The sequence below is a fragment of the Diospyros lotus genome, chromosome 4, assembly GCF_014633365.1.
Source record: "Diospyros lotus cultivar Yz01 chromosome 4, ASM1463336v1, whole genome shotgun sequence".
Lineage (NCBI taxonomy): Eukaryota > Viridiplantae > Streptophyta > Magnoliopsida > Ericales > Ebenaceae > Diospyros > Diospyros lotus.
The window spans coordinates 18826071-18848568 of record NC_068341.1 but is presented as its reverse complement, the minus strand read 5'-3'; the positions used below and the strand labels follow the sequence as shown (position 1 = coordinate 18848568).

The following is a 22498-nucleotide window of genomic DNA, read 5'->3' as shown; positions in this document are numbered from 1 at the left end:
AAGGTTCAAAAGAGGGCTTGGGCAGATGAACTACAAACGGTGCTTTGGGCCTATCGAACAACAGCTCGAAGCAGCATATGGGAGACCCCATTCTCAATAGTGTATGGGTCCGAAGCTATGATCCCAACAGAAAATAAGGTGACCAGCCACTTGAGGGTCACCTTCAATCCAAATGATAACAATGAGCTGCTAGCAGCAAGCCTAAACCTACTTGAGGAAGCGAGAGATATAGCTCGCATGAGGGTTGTTGTCTATCAACAAAGGGTGGCGCGGTACTACAACAAAAAGGTCCAGATTTGACGCTACAATGTCGGAGACCTAGTATTGTGCCTGATACTCCCAGGAGCTCACATGGCGAGTGATGACACAATAGGTCCTAACTGGGAAGACCCTTTTATCATCATGGAAAATTTGGGCAACGGAGCATATCATCTAGCAAATATGAATGGAGCTATTCCCTCGCGACCTTGGAATATGGAGCTTGCAATTGCATTGCGAGTTAGGGGGCTTGTGTTATACATATTTCCTGCACCACTTCTTATGGGCTAGACTCAGTCTAATAGGCCGGCCCAATTGCCTAAAGCCCAATAGGCCTAGTCGAGCTCGTCAGGTAAGCTTATGTATCGCTGAAATTCGAGCTCAGATCGTGAAACCAAATGAGCTCCCAGCAAGGCTTCTAGAGAGCTCTTAGCGATATGCTCAACGAGCTCCCAGTAACGCTTCAAGCTCGTTAGCTCAATCGGTCAGCTCGCTGGCTCAATCGGTTAGCTCGCTAGTCAAACTATTCAGCTTGAATAGCAACAAGATTGCTGAATAACCAGAGGTAGGGACCCACCTACTTTATCTGATGCAAATCGGATCCTTGGTAATCAGAGCCCACTCCCGATATTATGGAATTGATAAGAATATTTTGTCCCCATGATATCATTTTTCCACTTTGGGAAATTATGTAATTGTGAATACCCCTCACTATAAATAGGGGTAAAAAATGCCATTGTTAAAGGGAGAACAAGAAAAATGCTATACTATTACTCTGCCGGAATGCCTAGAGAAAAGTTGTGGAGTAGGTATTGTTCTGACCAGACCATGTAAAATTCTCATGTCTTTCCTTTCACTTTATTCCTCCTCTTTGCATTTGAGTTTGATTATTCTCTGCGGGTCTTTGAATCACGGTCGGCTAATTTTGAACGTCGACAGGAGCGATTCAAGGAATTATTCAACATAAAGTACTTTTTGATTTGCTAGAAAGTGGAAAAAACTCAAGCATTCATGAACTTGTGATAGACGAATGACATGACGTTAACTCAATACAAAGTAGAAGTCACTCGACTTAGCAAATATATGCCTTTATACGAAAAGGATGAGACTAAGAAAGCTCACAAACCTAGAAGGACTATGATTGAAACTTAACTGGTGATAAGGATCTTGCATGTGCATTCCTGTGCTGAATAATTTTCAAGGCCATGTGTAATATCCCAAGAGCCCAAAGTCAAGTCCAAGAAGGGACTCTAGAGAAGTTAGTATATATATCAAGGATAGTAAAAAAGGAAACAACACTAACTAGATACCTTTGGGCTGAATGTGGATAAAGAACTCCCGAGTTAAGCGTGCTTGAGTTAGGGTAGCTCAAGGATGAGTGACCATTGAAAAGTTTGCGTAGCCCCATCATGGTAAGTTGATCCAGTCCTTCCTATCGCTCGATGCGAGATATTACGCCATGACTATAGAGACTAACTAAACCCTAATTGAGGTGATCAAGATAGGTTCGAAAGAATCAACAATTGGTAAATCAAAGAAAGAAAAGGCTTAAAGGTTGGAATCGAAAGAGTTCAAATCTAAGCATGACAAGCAATCTCCAAGGTGCTAGAAGCATAATGTTGGGAATGTTGAGAAGGAAAATTGGGTTGCTATACTTGTGACAACTGGGGGCATATCTCTAGAAATTTCCCTAAAAATAAGGAGTAAGGATGAGCAATATACACGACTTGGACAAGTGTTTGCTCTAAACGAGTTGGAGAGTGAGAATAATATAACCTAATCAAGGACCTAACATATGTTCCTAATTTTGAAGTTATGCGTTATTTTAATAAACCTTGTAATATTTTTCATGATACTAATAAAAGTCATTTTGTAGTTTTCGCAATTTAGACAAGTATAATGATGTGTCTAAAAATGATGGTTGTCTAGATGATCGAAGCAAATTAAATGAATTTCAAATATAAGAAAGAAGTTTAGATCTTTTTGACGATTGATTTAAAGTCTAGATATTAATTATTGAGAATTAAGCTGGATGATATACCCATGATAGCTACTAGGTCTCGATATAGGCACTATAAGTATCTAGTAATATTGTTCTGTTTAACTAAGGCACCAGGTGCACTTATGAACCTTATGAGTATGGGGTTCGGGCTCTATCTGGATAGGTTTGTTATCATTTAATTTCATAGATGGCATATTAGTGTATTCCACTAGTGAAAAGAGGCAGAATTTTATGTTAAATTCTAAAATGTGAGTTATAGCTCACAAAAGTGCATTTTGGGACATGTAACATTAACAAAAAGAGTGGCAAGATAGAAGTCATAAAGAATTAATGATAATCGAAGTTGTGATTGCGATTAAGAGTTTTCTAGGACTGGTTGGACTAGACATGGCCAAAATTGAACCGGACCGGCGGTTCGAACCGGAACCGGACCCGGAACCGGCCGAACCGGAACCGGACTGAACCGGCGAAATTCGGTCTGGTTCTGGTTCAAGGTTCCGGGGAACCGGAACCGCCGGTTCCGCGGAACCGGAACTGGAACTGCCGGTTCCGGTTCCGCGGAACCGGAACAACCCCCCCTCCCCCCGTGCAGCACCCCTCCCCCCCCCCCCCCAACGGTCCAAAATTGGACCGTTGGCAGCCAACGGTCCAATTCCAATTTTATTAATTTTTTTTTTAATTTTATAATTCCTATCTATATATACCCCTCCCTCCCCCACTCATTTTTCACACTTTCTCTCTCTCTCTCTCTCTCTCTCCCTCTCAAGTCTCAAGCTATTATTCTCTCAATTTTGTCTCTCATTTAATATTTCAATTTCAATTTCTTCAATCTTCTCATTTTGTTATTTATCAATTTATTCAATTATATTGTTAATTATTTATTACTTGTTACTATATTATTTTATCATTATTATATTTTTTTATTATCATACTTTTTTCAAAAAAATGGCAAGTGAAGGTAGAAATTTTGAAAATGTTGAAAATGTTGAGTTTGAAACTCAAAATTTTCAAACACAAGAGAGTGAAACTCAACAAAAGGGAGGTGAAAAAATTTCTACTTCTGATATTTTTAATATTCATTTCAAGAAAACACCAAAAGGAGATGGTAAATTTGATGTATCTTGTAATTATTGTAATCAGGTATACAAATTCAAGCAAGGAGGTGGATATGGTACTTTCGCCCGACATTTGCAAACAAAGCACCCGCTCAAGGTTGGATTGAGCCGCGATCAAACGCAAATATCCGGGTTTGCTACCTCTTCAAACTCTCCTCAATTATTTCATTATAATGAAGCTAATTGTAGGTCTGGTTTAGCTGAAATGGTAGCAATTGATCATTTATCTTTTAGTTTTGGTGAAAAATTAGGTTTTACTCGATTTTGTCAAAACTTTGTTAATCCTAGTTTTAAATCAATTCCTAGAAATACTTTGAAAAGGAATTTGTTAAAATTGTTTAAAAACTCAAAAATTGAATTGATAACATATTTTCAAAACAATAATATTAATGTTTCTATTTGTAGTGATATTTGGAGTGATCATTGGCAAACTCATTCATATATGGGTATTACTTGTCATTGGGTTGATGAAAATTATGTTTTACAAAAAAGAATTCTTGCGTATCGATGTTTTGATGAAAGTCATAATGCTGAAAATATTTGTAGATTAATTCAACAAATTTTACAAGAATATAGATTAGTTAATAGAATTTTTTCAATTTCTTTTGATAATGCATCGGCTAATACTGCTTCTATTAATGAATTGAAAAGAATTTGCCAACCAAATTTTGGTGGAAGATTTTTTCATGTTAGATGTGCATGCCATGTTTTAAATTTATGTGTTCAAGATGGTATTAAGTCACTTAATTCTTATTTAGATCCAATTAGAAATGTTATTTCTTATATTTGGGTACACCCTCGAACTGCAAAAGCATGGGCACATTTTTGCACCTCCAATGGTCAAACCCCAAAACGTTTTTCAAAAGATGTCCCTACTCGTTGGAACTCAACTTTTAAATTACTTAATCAATCTTTTGAATATAAAGATTTATTGTGTTCTTTTGCAGCAAATTATATTCCACAATATCCTATTTTTCCAACTATGTGGAATGTTTGTAATTCAATTTTGAATATTTTACGAATTTTTAATGATGCTACTCATACACTTAGTAGTGTTTATAAACCAACTTCACATCAATTTTTAATAGAAGCAATGAATGTGGCCGGTGTATTAATGGAAGGAATTAATGTTGAAGAAATTTGTCATGCTGTTTTAGAAATGAGAGAAAAATGGTTACGTTATTATCAATTTATTCCTGAAATTTTTCTTGTTACTATGGTATTTGATCCTAGGTGTAAATTTGATGGTTTAATTGAGTGTTTGTCTAACTATTATTCGTTGTTAGGATTAGAAAATAATGAAGAAATTGATGTGAATATTATAATTTCTAAGGTTAGAACTTTATGCAATCAATTATATGAAGCATATGTTATTGCTCCTAGTAGTGAAGAATCATTTCCATCCATGGCTTCGCATTCCTCTTCCTCCCAACCAATGAAATGGGGTCATAAATTTTTAGATCAAAGGAGGAAAAAACCTAGATCGAGCTCACATTCGGAGCTCGAAACTTATCTAACCACAGTTTTTGAGTTTGGTGATGATACAGGTTTAAATTTTGAAATTTTGGAGTGGTGGAAAAGGCACAAGGAGACATTTCCAACTCTTGCAATTATTGCAAGTCAACTTCTTGCAGTTCCAGCTTCAACTGTAGCCGTTGAACAAACATTCAGTAGTGGAGGCAACATTTTGGACGAAAGAAGATCAAGATTGGCTCCAGAATCATTGGAAGCTCAAGTTTGCCTCAATGATTGGGAAAAAGCTAACATGCGACGTCAAGAAGAACTTATCCATTCATCATCATCTGACGAATGGGTTAATGATGGTTCAACAACGGCGACTTCCGACTCCAATGAAGATGCGTAGGATCCAAGTCCATATTTTATTTTTTTTCACATTTGTAAAAATTAATTACTTGTATTACATTTTTGTTGTAATTATTTTTTAATGAAATTAAGTCTAATTCTATTTTTTATTTTTTATTTTTCACATTTGTAAAAATTAATTACTTGTATTACATACTTGTTTAGTTGTTTTAATTATTTTTAATGAAATTATTACTTATATTTCTTCAATTTTTAGTAGTGTTTTTTTATTAAAAATATGGTTGAGAATATTTATATTTACAATTACATTTAACAATTAAAAATCGAAACCAAACCGAACCGAACAACGGAACAAGGACCAAAATTGAATACAACAATATTTAAAAAAAAATTAAAAAAATTCGGTTTGAACCGGAACCGGAACCGTTGACCGAACCGGCTCAAACCGTTGACCGAACCGGTCCAAACCGTTGACCGAACCGGCATGAACCGGAACCGGAACCGAACCGTCCCAAACCGCCCTTGGGCGGTTCGGTTCAGGTTCAAAGATTTCTTGAACCGGAACCGGCGGTTCATGAACCGGAACCGGCGGTTCATGAACCGTGGCCATGTTTAGACTGGTTGGATAATATCGTTGAGGGATTCCCTATGATTGTTGCACCATTAACTCGAATGGAGCAATCAATGTGAAAAGAGTTTTTAGGAACTCAAGGATAGGTTGCCTTCTACACCTATTTGACTATGCTATAAGGCTCAAGAGGCTTCATAGTGTAAAGTAATGCCTCAATGGTGGAGCCAAAATATGTCATAACATAGAATGTGAGGGTGGTTGCCTACGAATCTTGACAATTGAAACGACATGAGTAGAATTATCCAACTCATAATCTAGAATTGGTAGCAATGATACGTGCTTTGAAACTAAGGCAACACTGTCTATGTTGTTATTATTAGAGTTATGCCCCACAAGCCAATTATATTTATATGTAATTGATCATACTTTACATTTTGATTCTTTAAGGAACAATCAATTATTATTGCAAGGCATTTATGTTTTTATTTGTCATTGATGGTTGTCATTATTTATTGTAATCCATTCTTGACAAAGTCCATAGATCAAATAGGCTCATGGAATATGGTCGTGCATTGAGATGACGATCATAAAATATATTCCTTACAAGCCTTGATTTTAAATGTTCCTAGTCATAGAGTTATTAGGATTGGACACTAATAACTCGGATAGACTAGCACATATGATGCATGCTCAATTAGGAGAATGTCTCATTTCATAGACATTGGTGTGGGGACACTAGTGCATATATGTGGGTGCATATTATAAGAATAAGTACACTGAACTGACCCGCTACAGAATTTCTAATGGTTATTTTAATGTCGAATTGGAATTTTTGTGTTGTAATAGTGTAGATTGATCCTTAGACTTGAGACATCATGGTAGTCTTATATTTGACTGGTTACGCTTTGGTTCTTTTTTGGATTCCAATGGAGTCATTAACAAATTATCACTGGGTGTAACCTTATCTCATATGAAGGCTTATGAATGTCGAAATAGGATTCATCACTTATTGATAAGATGAGAAGATGTCCTATGTATTTCGATGATTTCATGACTGAGGAAATCCTTGGCCAAGGTGAGGTGGAAATCAAAAGGTGTTTTGATTTCACCTATTAAGTCATAAATTTGGAATGGATACATAGTTATTGAATGATTAGGGTTTCGTCATAAAACCATACCCTAAATTCAATCGGGACATAGATTGATGAAAGGATTTTACTGCACGGTATTTGCAATTGAAAAGGTCCGTGTTTTTTCATTGTTGGCTAGGTATTCATGGCATGTTGCTAGACGTTAACCATGATATGTAGGGTTTTGGAATTAATTTGATTAATTCTAAAACTATTAATTAAAGAGTTTAATTAAGAAGCCCATAAGTTTAATTAAAGAGTTTAATTAATCTAATGAGTTGGGCCTTCATATAGCCCAATAGAGTTGTCCTACATCTAGCCCAATGGTGGACCTAAGAGGTCACACACTTAGGTCAAGCCCATTCCACAATTTAAAAGAGAGATTCAGCCCAATATGATTATGGGCCGGACCTAAATCGTTTAGGGGTTTTTCAAAGGCATAATTAGGGTTTTTTTACTCTATAAATAGGCCAATTAAGAAGCTGAAAAAAACAAGAGAAATTCGGATCTCTCAAAGGCGCCTAGGGTTACTAGCATTACTCGAGACGTTCGTGGAAACGGCCGATCGTGTGGATCGACTTGGAGAAGCTTGTGTTTGTGACTCTACGGATCAATCAAGGCAAAATCAAAGCTTCACGATTGCTCGGTTTCTAACAGTTATTTGATAGCAAAAGACTGAATGTATGTGTTCTTGTAGAGAAAGTTAAATATGTGACAACGATGATAGATAGAGCTTTTAAAGGGCTACAACTACATGATACAATATCACTTGAGGGCAAATGCTTTGAGTAGAAAGGACCTACTCCAATGGTAAGGTTGATGACTAAGAATGGTATTTTATTAAAGGTTTTAGTTTATTGACAATATGTATGAGTAGTTCTTGATAGGACCAAGGGTGAGCACCAAATTGAAACAAAATCCAAAACCCATATAGATCGAACATGATTTACTATTCGAATCGAATCGATCGAAGAAAACTTCGGTTCGGTCGGTTAATTGAACAAATCACAGTAAGAAAAATGAGTTTTAACGACGGGAAAATCAAATTTTAAAAGTTGATTTTCCATTGTTAAAATGTTGTAACTATGAGAATTTTCCTGTTGTTGTTCATCGTTATTGCCTTCGTGGATAAAAGCATTTAACGACGGGAATGATAAACTCATTGTTAATTGTGTTAGTGACTATATGATTCATGTCATTAAAAATAATTATCAATAATCGAATTATAACCCAATAACGATAATATTTCCCATTGTTAATAGTGTGAATAATTAATGACCGTATGATTTATGTCGTTAAAAATAAATTTTTAGCTACTAAAACACAAAATAATAATGACAATATTTCTTATCGTTGATAGTGTGAACAATTAGCGATTGTATGATTTTTGTTGTTAAAAAATGTTATTTAGCTATCAAAATATAAATCAATAACAATAGTATTTCTTGTCGTTAATAGTGTAAAAATAACGATTAGTCATCAATGACAATATCATATTTTGATGTAAACCACAAAACCTATATATTATTATCTATATCAAATTGGAATAAAACTCATAAAATTAAATCTGTCATTTAACTAATTTCAAAGTAATATATGTTCAACCAAAATAAAAAAACAATCTATATAAGTGTTAATTGTCAACAGACTACACCAAAAAAGATGTTTGACTAAAAGCAACTACGATATTGTTTAGTTAATAACAATTTAAAATATCAACAATTTTAAGTAAAAAGAAAGTACCAAATCAAATTTATTACATCATTCAACACAAAAACTAAGTTTTAGAAAATTCCAAACTAAGTTATATTACTTCCGTTAGTTTGGTTATTTTATCATAACTAATTGAACCAAATTAAACTAACGAAAAATTCTAAGGAAAATAATTGAATCGAACCATAATAAAAAACTAACAACACCGAACCGACAATTTCAGTTTGTTATCTCCGATTAGTTTGATTAATCTAAAATTTTGCTTACATCTTGGGGGAACAATTGCTTTATGTTGTTATTTGATGATTCAACTAAAGTTAATAAATCAAACCAACCATGCTTTTGCGAGAGGTCTAAGGTTTCACTTATGGATTAACAAGCATGGACAGGTAAGGAGTTTTCAAAAATAAGGGGCTAATAATAGTAAAATTTTTATTGTAGTATTATTAAAACTAATTTTCAAAAATCTAGGGGCCAAGGTCTAACATGAGTTTGTCCTCATGAATGAAAATAATTAAATTATAATGATCAACATATTATAAAATACAATATTTAAAAATTAACGATGCAATTTTACCCTAAAAATATCATATCACCTTAGCAACATGGATTTCTTACATTTTTCTTTTTATTTTTTCCATTTCTTTCCCGGGTCCCAAACAGGCCCTAAATCTCATCCTTTTCGGTGGATATCAAGCTTACGATCAAGATATATGTGTGTATATATATTATACACATAAATATAATATAGGGCACCGAGCAACGCCCTAGCTCTGACCACCTTCTCCTCCCGCCCTCTCTCTCTCTCTCTCTCGCGTCGCAGGTAAGCTTGCTCTTTTACTTTCATCTATCCCTGTATGATCGATTTTCAATTCGCTGTTCATTCATGAATCTAGGGTTTTGGGGCTCAAAGATAACAGATACGTTGTTTTCTCTCTAGCTTTTCTCGTTTATACTTGGGTTGATTTGTACGGATTTAAGGTTCGATTAAGTTTTCGTGGTTCAGCTCGTGGGTAGATCGATTTAGTCTGTAAGCTTTTCGAGGTTTCAGTTACGGAAAGGACAGCAAAAGTCTGATTTCTGCTACCTGCATTTACTGTATTTCCGTCTTCTGAATGGGCATTGCAAAATCTTTTCTTAAAATAAAGTATTTTTTATTATTTGTTTCTGTTGATTTAGGCATTTCTATGGTGCTCTTATGACGTTTCTATGTGAATTGCCATATACTGGCAATTGTATTTGCTTGTACTAAAGTCCTTTTTTCTTTGTTGGGTTCACTTCAGGTTGTTTGAGATGACCGAGCCATCCAAAGTCATTCATGTGCGAAATGTGGGTCATGAAATTTCTGAGGTACTTTCTTCCAATTTTGATTCTGTATGCAAATCTATAGCTAGATGATGTTTTAAGCTTTTATATTTCTCAATATTCGCCTTTTTATTCCTTTGCCTTCTGCTTTGGAATTGTATGCTTCCTGTATTGCTAACCCAAGGGGTTCTATGTCATTTATAACCACAGAATGAACTTTTTTATTTGCAATCCTGTTTTCCAAGAAGCTACAATCTTTTTAGTCTCCTATTAGGGGAAAAAGGAAAATGAGGGCAATATACATTCTCCGTGGTATTCAAGGACAGACTTGCTTCCTATCGTAAACACTTTTTGTTTTTTAAAAGATATGCCTAAAAATTAGAGCATCTACAGAAATTACAGTAAAGTCCATTTAACTCTTGTGGATGTCTGTGGTTGTTGGGAATGGGAGGTGAGTTGCAGGAATGACATATATTGGGATGTCAAGGAATTGAATGCTCTTGTTTAAACATGTTCAAGATTGTGCATCGGGAAGGAAATTTTACTTTTATTTGTAAAGTTATTAGCATGGGGAGATCATCAATTTTGGCATTCGGTGGGTCATCCTAGAATCTATGAGATATTTCTTTTTTTGCTTCGGTTTGGGGTGCCTAGCGATCAAAGAGGCTTTTGACTCCTCACTGCTTGTATTGTGACCTGGCTCATTTCATGATAAAGGAATATTGGAGATTTTGAGAGTGAGCATTCTATTCAGTCCCTCAAAGCTCTGCCCTTCTTTATTTACTTTTGAGTGGTGTTCTGGCTCTCTTCTCTTTCCCTTTTCTTGTTTTACTCATCTTTTTGATAGGTTGTTTTGTTTTGTAGGCCTGTATATCACTTTTTCTAGAGGGTTTGTCCTTCTGGTGGTGGTTGATGATATTTGCTTAAAATATATCCTTAAATAGATTGGGAGTGGGAGTGGGAGTGAAACTCTACCACCTGTTCTTAACGTTAGTGAGGTATCTTCTGAGAAAACTAAACGGGTGATTGGATCTAATTTTCTGTGTGGCTGATTTTTAGTTGGCCATTTTAACCCTAACAATTTGCTGTTAAAAAATGAGAGACTACAGGTTTCTTTATGTTTTTTGCAGTGTTCTAAAAGGCGCTAGGCGCTAGTCGGGCGCTAGACCAGGGCCTAGCGCCTAGGGCGCCTAGGCAGGGCCTAGGAAAACTACTGTTTTCAGCACATAAACCTGCATTATTTTGTAACATTTGTTGCTTCCTTGCATTATTTTGTGCTTTCATCTAATAGTAAATCACACACAAATTAAATTATATATTAACAATAATTTAACCCATGAAATGTACTTTTCTGGATTTTTTTCCCCACAAATTTCTCCCAAATTTTCTAATTGTTGCCCATTCAACATGTGCTTTTTGATCACTGCTTTGGTTTACTTTGGTGTTTGGTCTCTCTCTCTCTCTCTCTCTCTCCCCCCCCCCCCTAAATCTCTTGTCTCCTAGACGAGTTCCATTCTTCTCTGCTCCCTTTGTTCAATGACTACTACTACAAGAGGTAAAGAGCCCGCCTCCTCCTCTTCCGCTTCTCGGAGCAACGATAGTTATGGCGTGTTCTTGAGCTTTAGAGGCCAAGACACTTCGTCCACCATCTCTACACGACTCTTACAAATCGCAGCGGCTAGGTTGCGCGTGACCCAGGTAGGTAGGCACCTTCGTCCACCATCTCTACACGACTTTTACAAATCGCAGCGGCCAGGCCATGCGCGACCCAGGTAGGTAGGCGGCATGCCGCACCCAACCCAGGCGGCTAGGCGCCACTTGGGCCGCCTAGGCGCCGGATTAATCGGCCTGGTGCCTAGGTTGCTGGTTAGGGCTTAATCGCGGCAGCCAAGGGCCGCCTAGCGCCTGGGCGCCTTGGCCACGTTTTAGAACACTGGTTTTTTGTAAATGGATACTTTGGAATGCATGCTTAATTGGTTTCACATATTCATTCTAAATGGACATAGAAAGATTGCCAAAAGAGATAGAAGGTTGCTTCTCGTTTTGGCTGCTGATCTACTTATTAATTCTGTTACTGCAGGAAATTGTGTTTTGGCTTGTCTTGGGTCACAGCTACTGCTCTCTTTTCTATAAATTATGTTGGTGTGCATTTATTGTAGATTTTCTTTCACAGTGTGTGTATATATTCCCTGACACAAGTTACAATGTTTACTAGAATGACTTGCTTCAGCTATTCCAGCCATTTGGGGTAATCACCAAACTGGTCATGCTCCGTGCTAAAAATCAGGTCTTCTCTGTTTTTGACATATGGTAGACAGAGCTTTATGTGTTTGAAACTGAAACTGAACTCAATCTGAAAGGACCATATACATGCTATGGCTGCAGGCTCTCCTCCAAATGCAAGATATTCCTTCAGCTGTAAATGCATTGCAATTCTACACGAATGTTCAGCCAAGCATAAGGTATTGTGATAGATGAAACATTTATTTTTTTCTGTTTTGAGCTTCTTGACAATTCCTGTCTTCACTGGCAGTGTCTTTTATCTGGTAGTTTTCTAGTCAGCTAGCTTCCATATATATTGGTAAAATTCTCTATTGTGATGTGCAGGGGAAGGAATGTTTATGTTCAATTCTCATCGCATCAGGAACTAACAAACATGGACCAGAATCCTCAAGGCCGCGGGGATGAGGTTGGTAGTCTGTGTATTATGTGCTTCAGTGTGTTACAGGCAGTTGTTTCTATTTGTGACAAGGATGGTCAGGAAATGCAAAGCTTATGCTGGATTTTTATGGGCTTGCTGGCCAGATTTTTAACATGCACATATGCCTCTTCAATATTAATAAAACTTTAAGCTAAGCTTTAACTCTGCATGAGTAGGTTTGTATATTTACCTATATAGAGAGGAGGCAGTGTTATTTGCAGATTAGCTTTAAACCAGCATGGTTCTTTTGGTATTTCACCAAAATGCAAGTTTAATGCATGTTATCATGTGTCTCTATTTTCATTGTTCTTTTTGTTACATTTGTATATTTATATTAAACTCAGTGTGAAGGATCTCTTAGAATGATTATGTCTGTGAGAGAGAAAGAGAGAGAGAGACAGGATTGATGAATTTTTGGAGGGAGCTAAGTGGTGAAGAATAAGGCATACCTGGGCCAAGGGAGACTGGGAGAGAGGTTGGATAAGGCACAGAGAAAAGAGGGTAAGAAGTTAAATTGAAGGGAAAAGAGGGCAGGGCAGAGAAAAAACAAATGAGGAGTAGTTAGTGATGAAGGGCGATGCAGAGAGATGAAACAAGAAGGAATAGTGTTCCTGGTCCAAGCCACTTTCAACTTTTCTTCAATTTTAAACATGCTGTAGGCCTATAATGTGTTGAAGCCGTGATTCCTACATACATGTACATATACATATATATATATATAGAGAGAGAGAGAGAGAGAGAGAGAGAGAGAGAGAGAGAAATTGGAGACTTGTTTCCGTTGTAAACTTATCCTATAAGACATACTAGATTAGTACTATTTGAGATTGCTTTGTAGTATTTCTATATTCTGACAGAAACATAGTTGCCAAAGGAAAATATGACTGCAGGATCATTTGTTATCTCCTAGTATCTCCATGTTTAAAAAAAATTAGATCTCCAATGTGTTCTCCCTGAAGTCAGGTGCATATGCCTAAGTGGCTATTGGGCAGCTTCAAACATGAAATCCCAAGAAGTGTGGTTCCTATCTTTACCTGTTTCTAGGGTAAATGTCAATGTGATGTCAAACCTTTACTGGTTCCATGTGTACTAAATGTGATTTTTTAAGTATATCTTCTGGGGATTATAATTAAACAATTCAGCTAATTTGTCATGTGATGCCCATCAATCATGGTTCTTATCGAAATTCAACAAATGATAAATTTTTTGTTTTAAATCCTGGTAGTTGTTTTCCTCAAAATGTTATCATTTGGTTATGCACGAGTCCTAGATATGAAGTTTTGGAACAGTGGAAAGATCAACATACGAGCTGCTTTAGTAGGGTTAAATATTCATATTTTATGATAACTTATTGGCTTTTCACATGACTAACCATGAAAGATTATTGTCAATTGACCTCTAAATAAACTAGTTCCTGTTTTGTCCTTCAATTTATGATACTTTTATGTGTTCTTTTTCTTTTTATGCATCTATATTTTGTTTTGGTGGTTTGTGTTTCTGTGCGGGAGATTATTATTTGTTATATTAGTGGTTCTTTCTCCTTTTCTCTTTCTATTCTTCTCTATTCATTCTCTTCTCTCTATCTCTCTCCTGTCTCTATGTTGGTTTGCTGTTGGGCACACTCTGGATACACAGCCTAATCGAATTCTCTTAGTTACAATTCATCACATGCTATATCCTATAACCGTGGAAGTGCTGCATCAAGTGTTTTCTCCTCATGGATTTGTGGAGAAGATCGTCACATTTCAGAAGTCAGCTGGTCAGCTTCTTCAAGTTTTCTTTCTTTCTCTCTCTCTCCATCTTTTTTTTTTTTTTCTCAATTTCAACTCTTATTTTAACCCACGAGGATGTGAGATAGTTTGGCATTTTCCTTTTGTCTGCCATGTTCTTAATGCATGTTCTTAATTCATGTCTGACATGTGATTGTTATAATTTGTAATAATTTTGGATGAAGGTCCATAATTTTGCTAAATATTTCTGGAAATATTTCTTCATATATTTCCTAACTTTAAAAAAAAATAATGATTTTTTTTCATAAGCCGTGTATATTTTTTTCGGTTATTTCTTATCATGGATGCATGAATTATGTAGGTTTCCAAGCCCTTATACAGTATCAAACACGCCAAAGTGCTGTCTCAGCAAGAAACTCTCTTCAGGTTGCAGTAATTTACTTTTTCTTTTTTTTTTTTTGGATAAGTTCCACAGTTTATTATTTTGCAATTGTTTTGAAGTGGACAGATTGTTTTGTATCTGTTTTCTATTTGGCTTCTTAGCAAAAGTTTTTAACACACTCAAACTGTCTTCTAGGGACGAAATATTTATGATGGTTGCTGTCAGCTGGACATTCAGTTTTCAAAGTAAGCTCAAACCTTGTGTTTTTGCACTCTGTTGTGCTGAGTGATCCATGCTTTTGTGCTTTCTTATTTGCTTGTGTATTTATTCTTATTTTCCTTTTATGGTTGATATTTTGTTTATCATTATGATCAGCCTTGATGAGTTACAAGTGAACTACAATAATGAGCGATCAAGGTCAGTAGTAGCTGCATGATTTTTTTTTTATTTTTTATTTTTCTTCACTTTAGACTTGTGTATAATATTTTCTTAACATTACATTATTATGTAGCACCACTGATTTCACTTTACCATTTGTAGGGATTTCACAAACCCATCTCTACCTTCAGAACAGAAGGGAAGATCATCACAAGTATGCTATAATTTTTCCATTATTCTGTTAACCATGTTTTATTTAGTATTTCTTATCCATTCTGTACTCATATTAATTTGTATTTATTTCATGGTGGAGCAGCCTGGGTACGGAGATGCAGGCAGCATGTATGGAGCCAGAGCAGGTATTCAATTAGGAAGTTGCACAGTTACCTTTTCCATTTTATGAATATTTTTTTATTTTTAATCATATTCTGATGTCTATTTTTTCTTTTATGTGTTTCAGTTGGATTTCCACAGGTCTGTACTGCCATGATGTTATTGGTCCTTCTGATATGTCAGCGCTGGGAAATTCTGTCCATTTTACATCTTCCCAGGATTGTTTGCACACCTACTGCTTTTCGTCTTTGTTACAATCCTGCATCTGGAAAAGTTAGATCATGCAGCAAACACTGCATTGCATAATTTGTGACACCTATTTTATACTCAAAAACATTGCCACCAGTATTTAATTGGTTTGATAGTATTCATCAGTCATCACCAAGTTGCAGTCTGGGATTTGATGAAAATTAAGGGACCTGGCATTTTGGCTAGGAGATTTCTGGTTCATGAGTCTTGTTGGATGGCTGGAATGATTTGGATTTTCTTCATCTTTTCTGCTGCTTTGTCATCATATTTGTTGCAATCCATCACAATAACTTGGAACTATATTTAGCTTTTCTCTTCTTGTTCAATTTAGTGGCTTCAGTTTTATTTGGTTCTTGTTCTAGATGGGCAATGCTGCGGCCATTGCAGCAGCTTTTGGAGGGGGGTTGCCTCCTGGAATAAGTGGGACAAATGACAGGTGCACTGTTCTAGTGTCTAATCTAAATCCTGATGTAAGTTCCTTCTCTGCTTATGCTCATTTTTTTTTTTGAAGGGAAAGCATTTTTTTTTTAGCTTTCCTAGAAAGGGAAAGCTTATTACGTGATCTCATTGGTTTTGGTTTTTTTCCAGCTCCCCTTTTAACATATTGATTATTTATTTTTTCTTTTGTAATTTCCGTGTCAGAGAATTGACGAGGACAAACTTTTCAATCTATTCTCTATCTACGGAAACATTGTTAGAATCAAACTTCTCCGCAATAAAACAGATCATGCATTGGTTCAGATGGGTGATGGCTTTCAAGCCGAACTAGCAGTACACTTCTTGAAGGTTTGGTGACTAACATATATTTGTCATTTATGGTTTCCTAATTTTGTTGGGTTCTCACAATATGATCAATTTCTGGGATATATTTTGGTACTGGGCTGCATGATGCGGAAGTAGACAACTGAGTTTCTAGGTCAGGGCATTAAATGTCCTCTGCCATGTGATCCAACTTCTCTCTTTTATATTCTAGATAAATCATGAACATCATGCAAAGTCAAAACATTTTCTTTTGTCAACGGCCAGTTAAAAAGTTGGCATTGTGCTGAACCTTGACAAATTAGTACTCTCATGTACACTAAACATGGTGCTGTATTTAACCGTTCTATTGAACGTCATCCCCTTTTTTATTGTTGGTTGAAGTTAGAACACTTGAAACCATTGAGCCAAAAGTCACAAATAATGCTATCATCTGTGTATCGTTGATTTAGTAGTTGACAACTAGAAAAATGCAGCTGAATGTTTATCAAATGCATAAACAAGGTGCTGTAGAAATGTAAATAGCTGCAGAAGGGACTTTTATTGAGGGGAGTTGCGTCTGGATAAATGAACTTTGTTTGGCTTATATTATTATGGAACTTTCCTTATCAGTGGATCAGTTGGATCTTGAGTTGATCTAAATTCTTTCACAGGGAGCCATGTTGTTTGGGAAACGATTGGAGGTAAACTTCTCTAAGCATCCGAACATAACAACTGGTGCTGATACGCACGAGTACTCAAATTCAAATCTCAATCGCTTCAACCGCAATGCTGCAAAGAATTATCGTTACTGCTGCTCCCCAACCAAAATGATCCACCTATCCACCCTCCCCCAGGATGTCACTGAGGAGGAGATTGTGGCCCACCTTGAGGAACATGGCACCATTATCAACACCAAGCTCTTTGAGATGAATGGCAAGAAGCAGGCCCTTGTTCTGTTTGAAAACGAGGAGCAGGCCACAGAAGCCCTCGTTTGCAAACATGCCAGCTCCCTTGGGGGTTCAATGATTCGGATCTCTTTTTCGCAACTGCAGAACATCTAGAGACCCTCATAATGAGAGGTAATAAGGAGTGACAAGTGATGGAACAATGCAGGTGGTAATCCTTTTTACTAGTGTTATGTTTCTTGTAACTCTGGTGATACTGGCTTTGTCTTGGTTGGTGAGATTCTCTCTTTGGTTTTGTTGGTACTTCTACTCTTCTTCATATATATTAATGTGCATGTACTAGTTGGTCTGTCTGAAGTTGCCTCTAATGTCTGGGAATGGGGAGGTTGATCTGTTTAAATTTTTGCCAGTTCTGTATAGTTGGAGGGGGCATTTGGCATTTGAAAAAAAGAAAAAAAAAAAAAAAAAAACTCTTGAGAAATCCATCATCCATGGCTTGCCATTGTTGTTGATTTTTTTTTTTTTTGTCTTAGTCTTATCTTGTAGGGCTATAGCCCATAGACGAACCATTTGTGTTCTCTTCATAGTCCAAAAGGAATCTTAAAAGCTTGTTCAATCTATGAATTTGTGGACTGTTCACAGTCACTTCACCTCCCTTGCGCTTCTTCTTCTTCTTCTTCCTCTCTATCCTACCTCTCCCCTATTTCTGCCTTTACCGATGGAGCAGATGGCTTGTTGACTCTCTCTGTCATCAGGGCTAGTGCACACAAATATGTTTTGTTTAATATGTATGAAGTATGGCATTAGCTGAGTTGTCATGCCATGCAGGTTGGGTCCGCAATATTATTATGTGATGCAAAATGATTGTATTAATTATCTTCATTTATTGTTATTTTATGATTTTTTTTTTTTTCATATCAAATGGTATTGGGATGCTTCTTATCATTCTCACTTGAAGGGCTTTGCACAAAATTTTGTTAACACTATTTTTACATAAATTTGTATTGTCAATGTAATTTTTAAAAGTGAATTGATATTATAAATGTTGTGTGTGAACAAAATTAGGATAAGGTGTATGACAGGAAAGTCCATCTGTACTGCTCAGTGCCTGCTTGCTAGGAGCAGATGTTATGTTTTTGGTTTAGATGAGGCTGTGCGGTAATTGTAATTTTCGTGGGCATTTGTACTTAGTCCAAACTGTTGGCTTATACGTTTATTTCTAATTGAATCAATATTTATTTATAACTTAACATCCATATGAATGGTAAAAATTTAAATTTTATTTTTTTTCTGAAAATAAAATTTTGAATAGTAATAATTCTATTATAAATATTGACAATATAAGTGTCGTGAGTAATGAAATATTATTATAATAATATAATTTTACAATTGACTAATTAACTAATGATAAATAATATTCTAAAATTTCTAAGATAGTATGAAAGAAGTAAAATTTATACTCCATAAGTATTGACATTGTAGTTAATTCTGTAGCAGTAACATTATATCTTTTATTTATAACATGATTTTCATTTCAGAAAATGTGTACTTTTTTTTTTTTTCAAAAGTCAAAATTATATTATAAAAATGATGTGACGATATCATATTTTTTCTCTATTCAACTCATCCGTTAAGTTATCATTTCACAGTAAAATTTAATTGTTTCTATAGACATTCTATGAATGTAATAAACTTCCAAACTTAGTAACTAAATATACATTGTAGCTATCTCGAAATGTACATTATAACTATAAAAAACGAAGTAGTCGAGAGGAAACTTTCAAGACCATTAAAAACTCAATACCAATCCTCAGTGAATGATCATGCACACACATGCGCGCTTGCTTATACATCCAACTTGGGTTTCATTTTCTGTGCAATCAATCAGATGTGTATTGACTTAAACAAGAGGTCTGTCTTCGTTTTGTTGATGACGAAGTTAGTGAGGTTACTATGAAGGTGCTCACTTGTAAAGCTCTGATTAATATCCTTCATAAAATTAATGTTGATAAGAAACTTAATTATACGAGTGATTGTGATTGTGATTGTGATTGTTCTGTTTGGAGCTAACTTTGTTGCACAGAGATGCAATTCATTCCTTCTACAGGACACACACACACACACACACACATTGATGAAACCAACTCTATATAACTGCACCAGCCTGTTATGTTGAGTAAGGGGAAGGGTATTGAAGCGTGTTGGTTTCAGTACGTTGAGGAACAAGAAAGTAGGCAGAAAAATTGAGGTAAAAAACTCTAGTTTCATTCATCAAGAACAACTTATATGTATAGTCATAAAACACAAAACATGCTTTCTTAAAATCTACAAGCTAACCACCTAATTTTTCCTGATGTTTTGCTCCTCCACAAATTACACATCAATCTAGAATTGTCCAGCAAACATTCCATAATTTCAGCTGAACTTCATATAAAAAATAATGATTATATTTGAACAACAAAAGTTTCAACCTTCAACACTCCTCTTGGGACTTTTGCTGGAAACACCAAGTAATCTCCTTAATGTTTCAAACTTTGCCTTAGGCTAAGTCTTAGTTAGAATGTCAGCCAACTGATTTTCGGAGCTGCAGTAAATCAGCTTGACTTTTTTTTTTTTTTTCTTTTTCAACATCTCTCACAAAGTGATACTTGATTTTTATATGGTTTATTTTTCCATGGAAGACAGGGTTCTTAACAATTGCAATTGTTGATTGGTTGTCACATAGGATTTCTGTTGGACCTTCCTGCAGCTGGGAGAGGTCATACATGATCTTCCTCAACCAAATGGCTTGATTAACAACAACTAATGCAGCCACATATTTAGCTTCTGCAGCTGATTGAGCCACAATGTCTTGCTTCTTAGAATTCCAACTAAACACACTTGAACCAATTGTAAACAAATAGTTTGATGTGCTCCTTGTGTCATCTTTAGAACCAGCCCAATCATTGTCAGTGTAACCTATCAACCTTGAACCTTGACCCTTCTAGAATCAAACTCCTAGATCCTTGGACCCTTTGACATATCTCAGCCCTCTTTTAGCAACCTTATAATGTAGCTCATTTGGACTTACCATAAATCTTGAAAGAAGACTTGTGGAAAACATGAGATCAAGTCTTTTTGTCAAGTACAGACAACCAACTAGACTTCAAAAAACTTTTTCATTTGTTGTGTGAGCACCATCATCTTTCCTCAGTTTTTCATTCTTAGCTAAAGGTGTGCTAACACACTTGCTGTTCTCCATTTTGAACTTCTTCAAAATCTCCTATGTGTACTTTCTTTAGCAAATGAAAATTCCTTGATCTGTTTGTGAAGTCTCCATGCTAAGAAAATAAGACATCTCACCTAAATCAGTCATCTCAAACTCTATCTTCATTTTAGTCTTGAATTCCTTTATCATTTTGTCATTGCTTCTAGTTATTAGGAAGTCATCAGTATAAATTGACACTATCAAAACATCTCTTTCATTCAGTTTCACATAAAGAGTATGCTCGCGCTCTTGCTCATATCAAATCCTAAATTGCTCAAGTGCTCATCTATTCCATTATATTATGCTCTTGGTGCCTATTTTAGGCCATAAAGAGCCTTCTTGAATAAATAAACCTTTTCCTTTTGGCCTTCTACAATGAACCCTTCAGGCTACTCAACATAAATCTCGTCACTCAAATAACCTTTAAGAAATGTAGACTTCACATCAAGCTGGAATACTTTCCAGGATTGTTGTGTTGCAAGTGCCAAGAAAAGTTTGATGGTATCATACCTTACTATTGGAGTAAAGGTATATGAGAAATCTATTCCTTCTTGTTGTGATTGTGAATATCCCTTCACAACCAGCTTGGCCTTCAGCTTGTTTATAGAACCATTTGGATTCAATTTGGTTTTATAAACCCATTTTAAACCAATTACTTTCCTATCATCTAGTCTGTCAATTAGCCTCTAAGTTTCATTCTTATTGATCATGTACAACTCCTCTTGCATTGCCTCCACCCAACCATATAAGCTTGCTACTTTTTCATAAGTGACAAGTTCCATCAAGGAGGGTGCATTTCATCTCTCATATATCTCTGTTAAAGATCTTGTCCCTCTAATTGTAGTCTCAAAGTCTGATTCTGCTTCAGCTGCATCTTGGTAATGGGAAATATTCCCCTCAATTACACTTTCTTTGTTAAACTCAACCATTTCTCTGTTCCAATTCCAAGTGCTGGATTCATTAAACTTAACATCTCTTGCAATTACCACATTCTTTACTTGCAAATCAAATACTCTATATGCTTTGCTATTGCTACTATACCCTAAGAACACCTTTGTTACTGCTATTTGCTCTAGCTTGTCTCTTTTTACTTCTGGCACATAAATGTAGCATACATTCCCAAAAACCTTGAGATGTGCTACTGAAGGCTTGACTCCAATCCATGCTTCAAATGGAGTCTTTTCATGTTGGTAGCCTATTGAGATGATACATTGAAGTGTTTACTGCCTCAACCCATAAGCTTTTAGAAATATATTTCTCAAACAATAAACATCTGGCCATCTCCATGAAAGACCTATTCTTTCTTTCACTCACTCCATTTTGTTGTGAATAATAGGTGACTGTTAATTAATAATGAATTCCAGCCTCATTGAGATATTTCTTGAACTGCAAGAAGGTAAACTCAGTTCCATTGTCAGACCTCAACACCTTAATTTTTCTTCCACATTGGTTTTCAGCAAGTGCTTTGAACTTCTGAAATTCTCCAAACACTTCAGACTTTTGTTTGAGAAAGAATAACCAGCACATTCTGGTGTTGTCATCAATAAACAATAGGAAATATCTGTTACCATTGAGAAAAGGTATTTTCATGGGTCCACATACATCAATATGAATCAATTCCAGGTTGTTAGATGCCCTTAAAGCCTGATTTTTAGGAAATGGCAACCTTTGTTGCTTTCCAAACTGACATACACTGCATACCGAAGTTAAAATGCCCTAACCTCTTATGCTAAAGAGATGACTCATCAACTAAACGACCTAGAGCATTTGTATTAGTTTACCTTAAATTTACTGGAAAACATTTGTTCTTCAAATTGTAAAGTCTAATGCTTTTCTTGCATTTGAGGTGCACTAAGAAGATTTGGACTAATGTTAGGCACATATAGGATATTTAAGATCAGTTTAGTACCTTTCGAT

The 22498-nt window shown here is 35.8% G+C and overlaps 1 protein-coding gene across 1 annotated transcript; it reads left to right on the top strand.

The window, feature by feature from the left end:
• The first annotated feature begins 9340 nt into the window (after nucleotides 1-9340).
• On the top strand, nucleotides 9341-17687 carry LOC127799607 (polypyrimidine tract-binding protein homolog 3). Its single transcript, XM_052333800.1, has 15 exons — nucleotides 9341-9436; nucleotides 9897-9963; nucleotides 12134-12205; nucleotides 12304-12380; nucleotides 12526-12607; nucleotides 14252-14375; nucleotides 14708-14772; nucleotides 14924-14973; nucleotides 15104-15145; nucleotides 15269-15320; nucleotides 15423-15465; nucleotides 15567-15580; nucleotides 16051-16158; nucleotides 16331-16474; nucleotides 17101-17687. The coding sequence occupies exons 2-15, from the start codon at nucleotides 9907-9909 to the stop codon at nucleotides 17488-17490; spliced, it is 1320 nt and encodes a 439-aa protein (XP_052189760.1). The 5' UTR covers nucleotides 9341-9436; nucleotides 9897-9906; the 3' UTR covers nucleotides 17491-17687.
• The last annotated feature ends 4811 nt before the right edge of the window (nucleotides 17688-22498 follow it).

What these genes read in the sequence shown, in the direction of transcription:
- LOC127799607 (XM_052333800.1), top strand. Translation starts at nt 9,907, where the DNA reads ATGACCGAGCCATCCAAAGTCATTCATGTGCGAAATGTGGGTCATGAA. An exon ending in TGTCTAATCTAAATCCTGAT is followed by an intron (nt 16,159 to 16,330) that starts GTAAGTTCCTTC and finishes TTTCCGTGTCAG; the next exon opens with AGAATTGACGAGGACAAACT. An exon ending in TAGCAGTACACTTCTTGAAG is followed by an intron (nt 16,475 to 17,100) that starts GTTTGGTGACTA and finishes ATTCTTTCACAG; the next exon opens with GGAGCCATGTTGTTTGGGAA.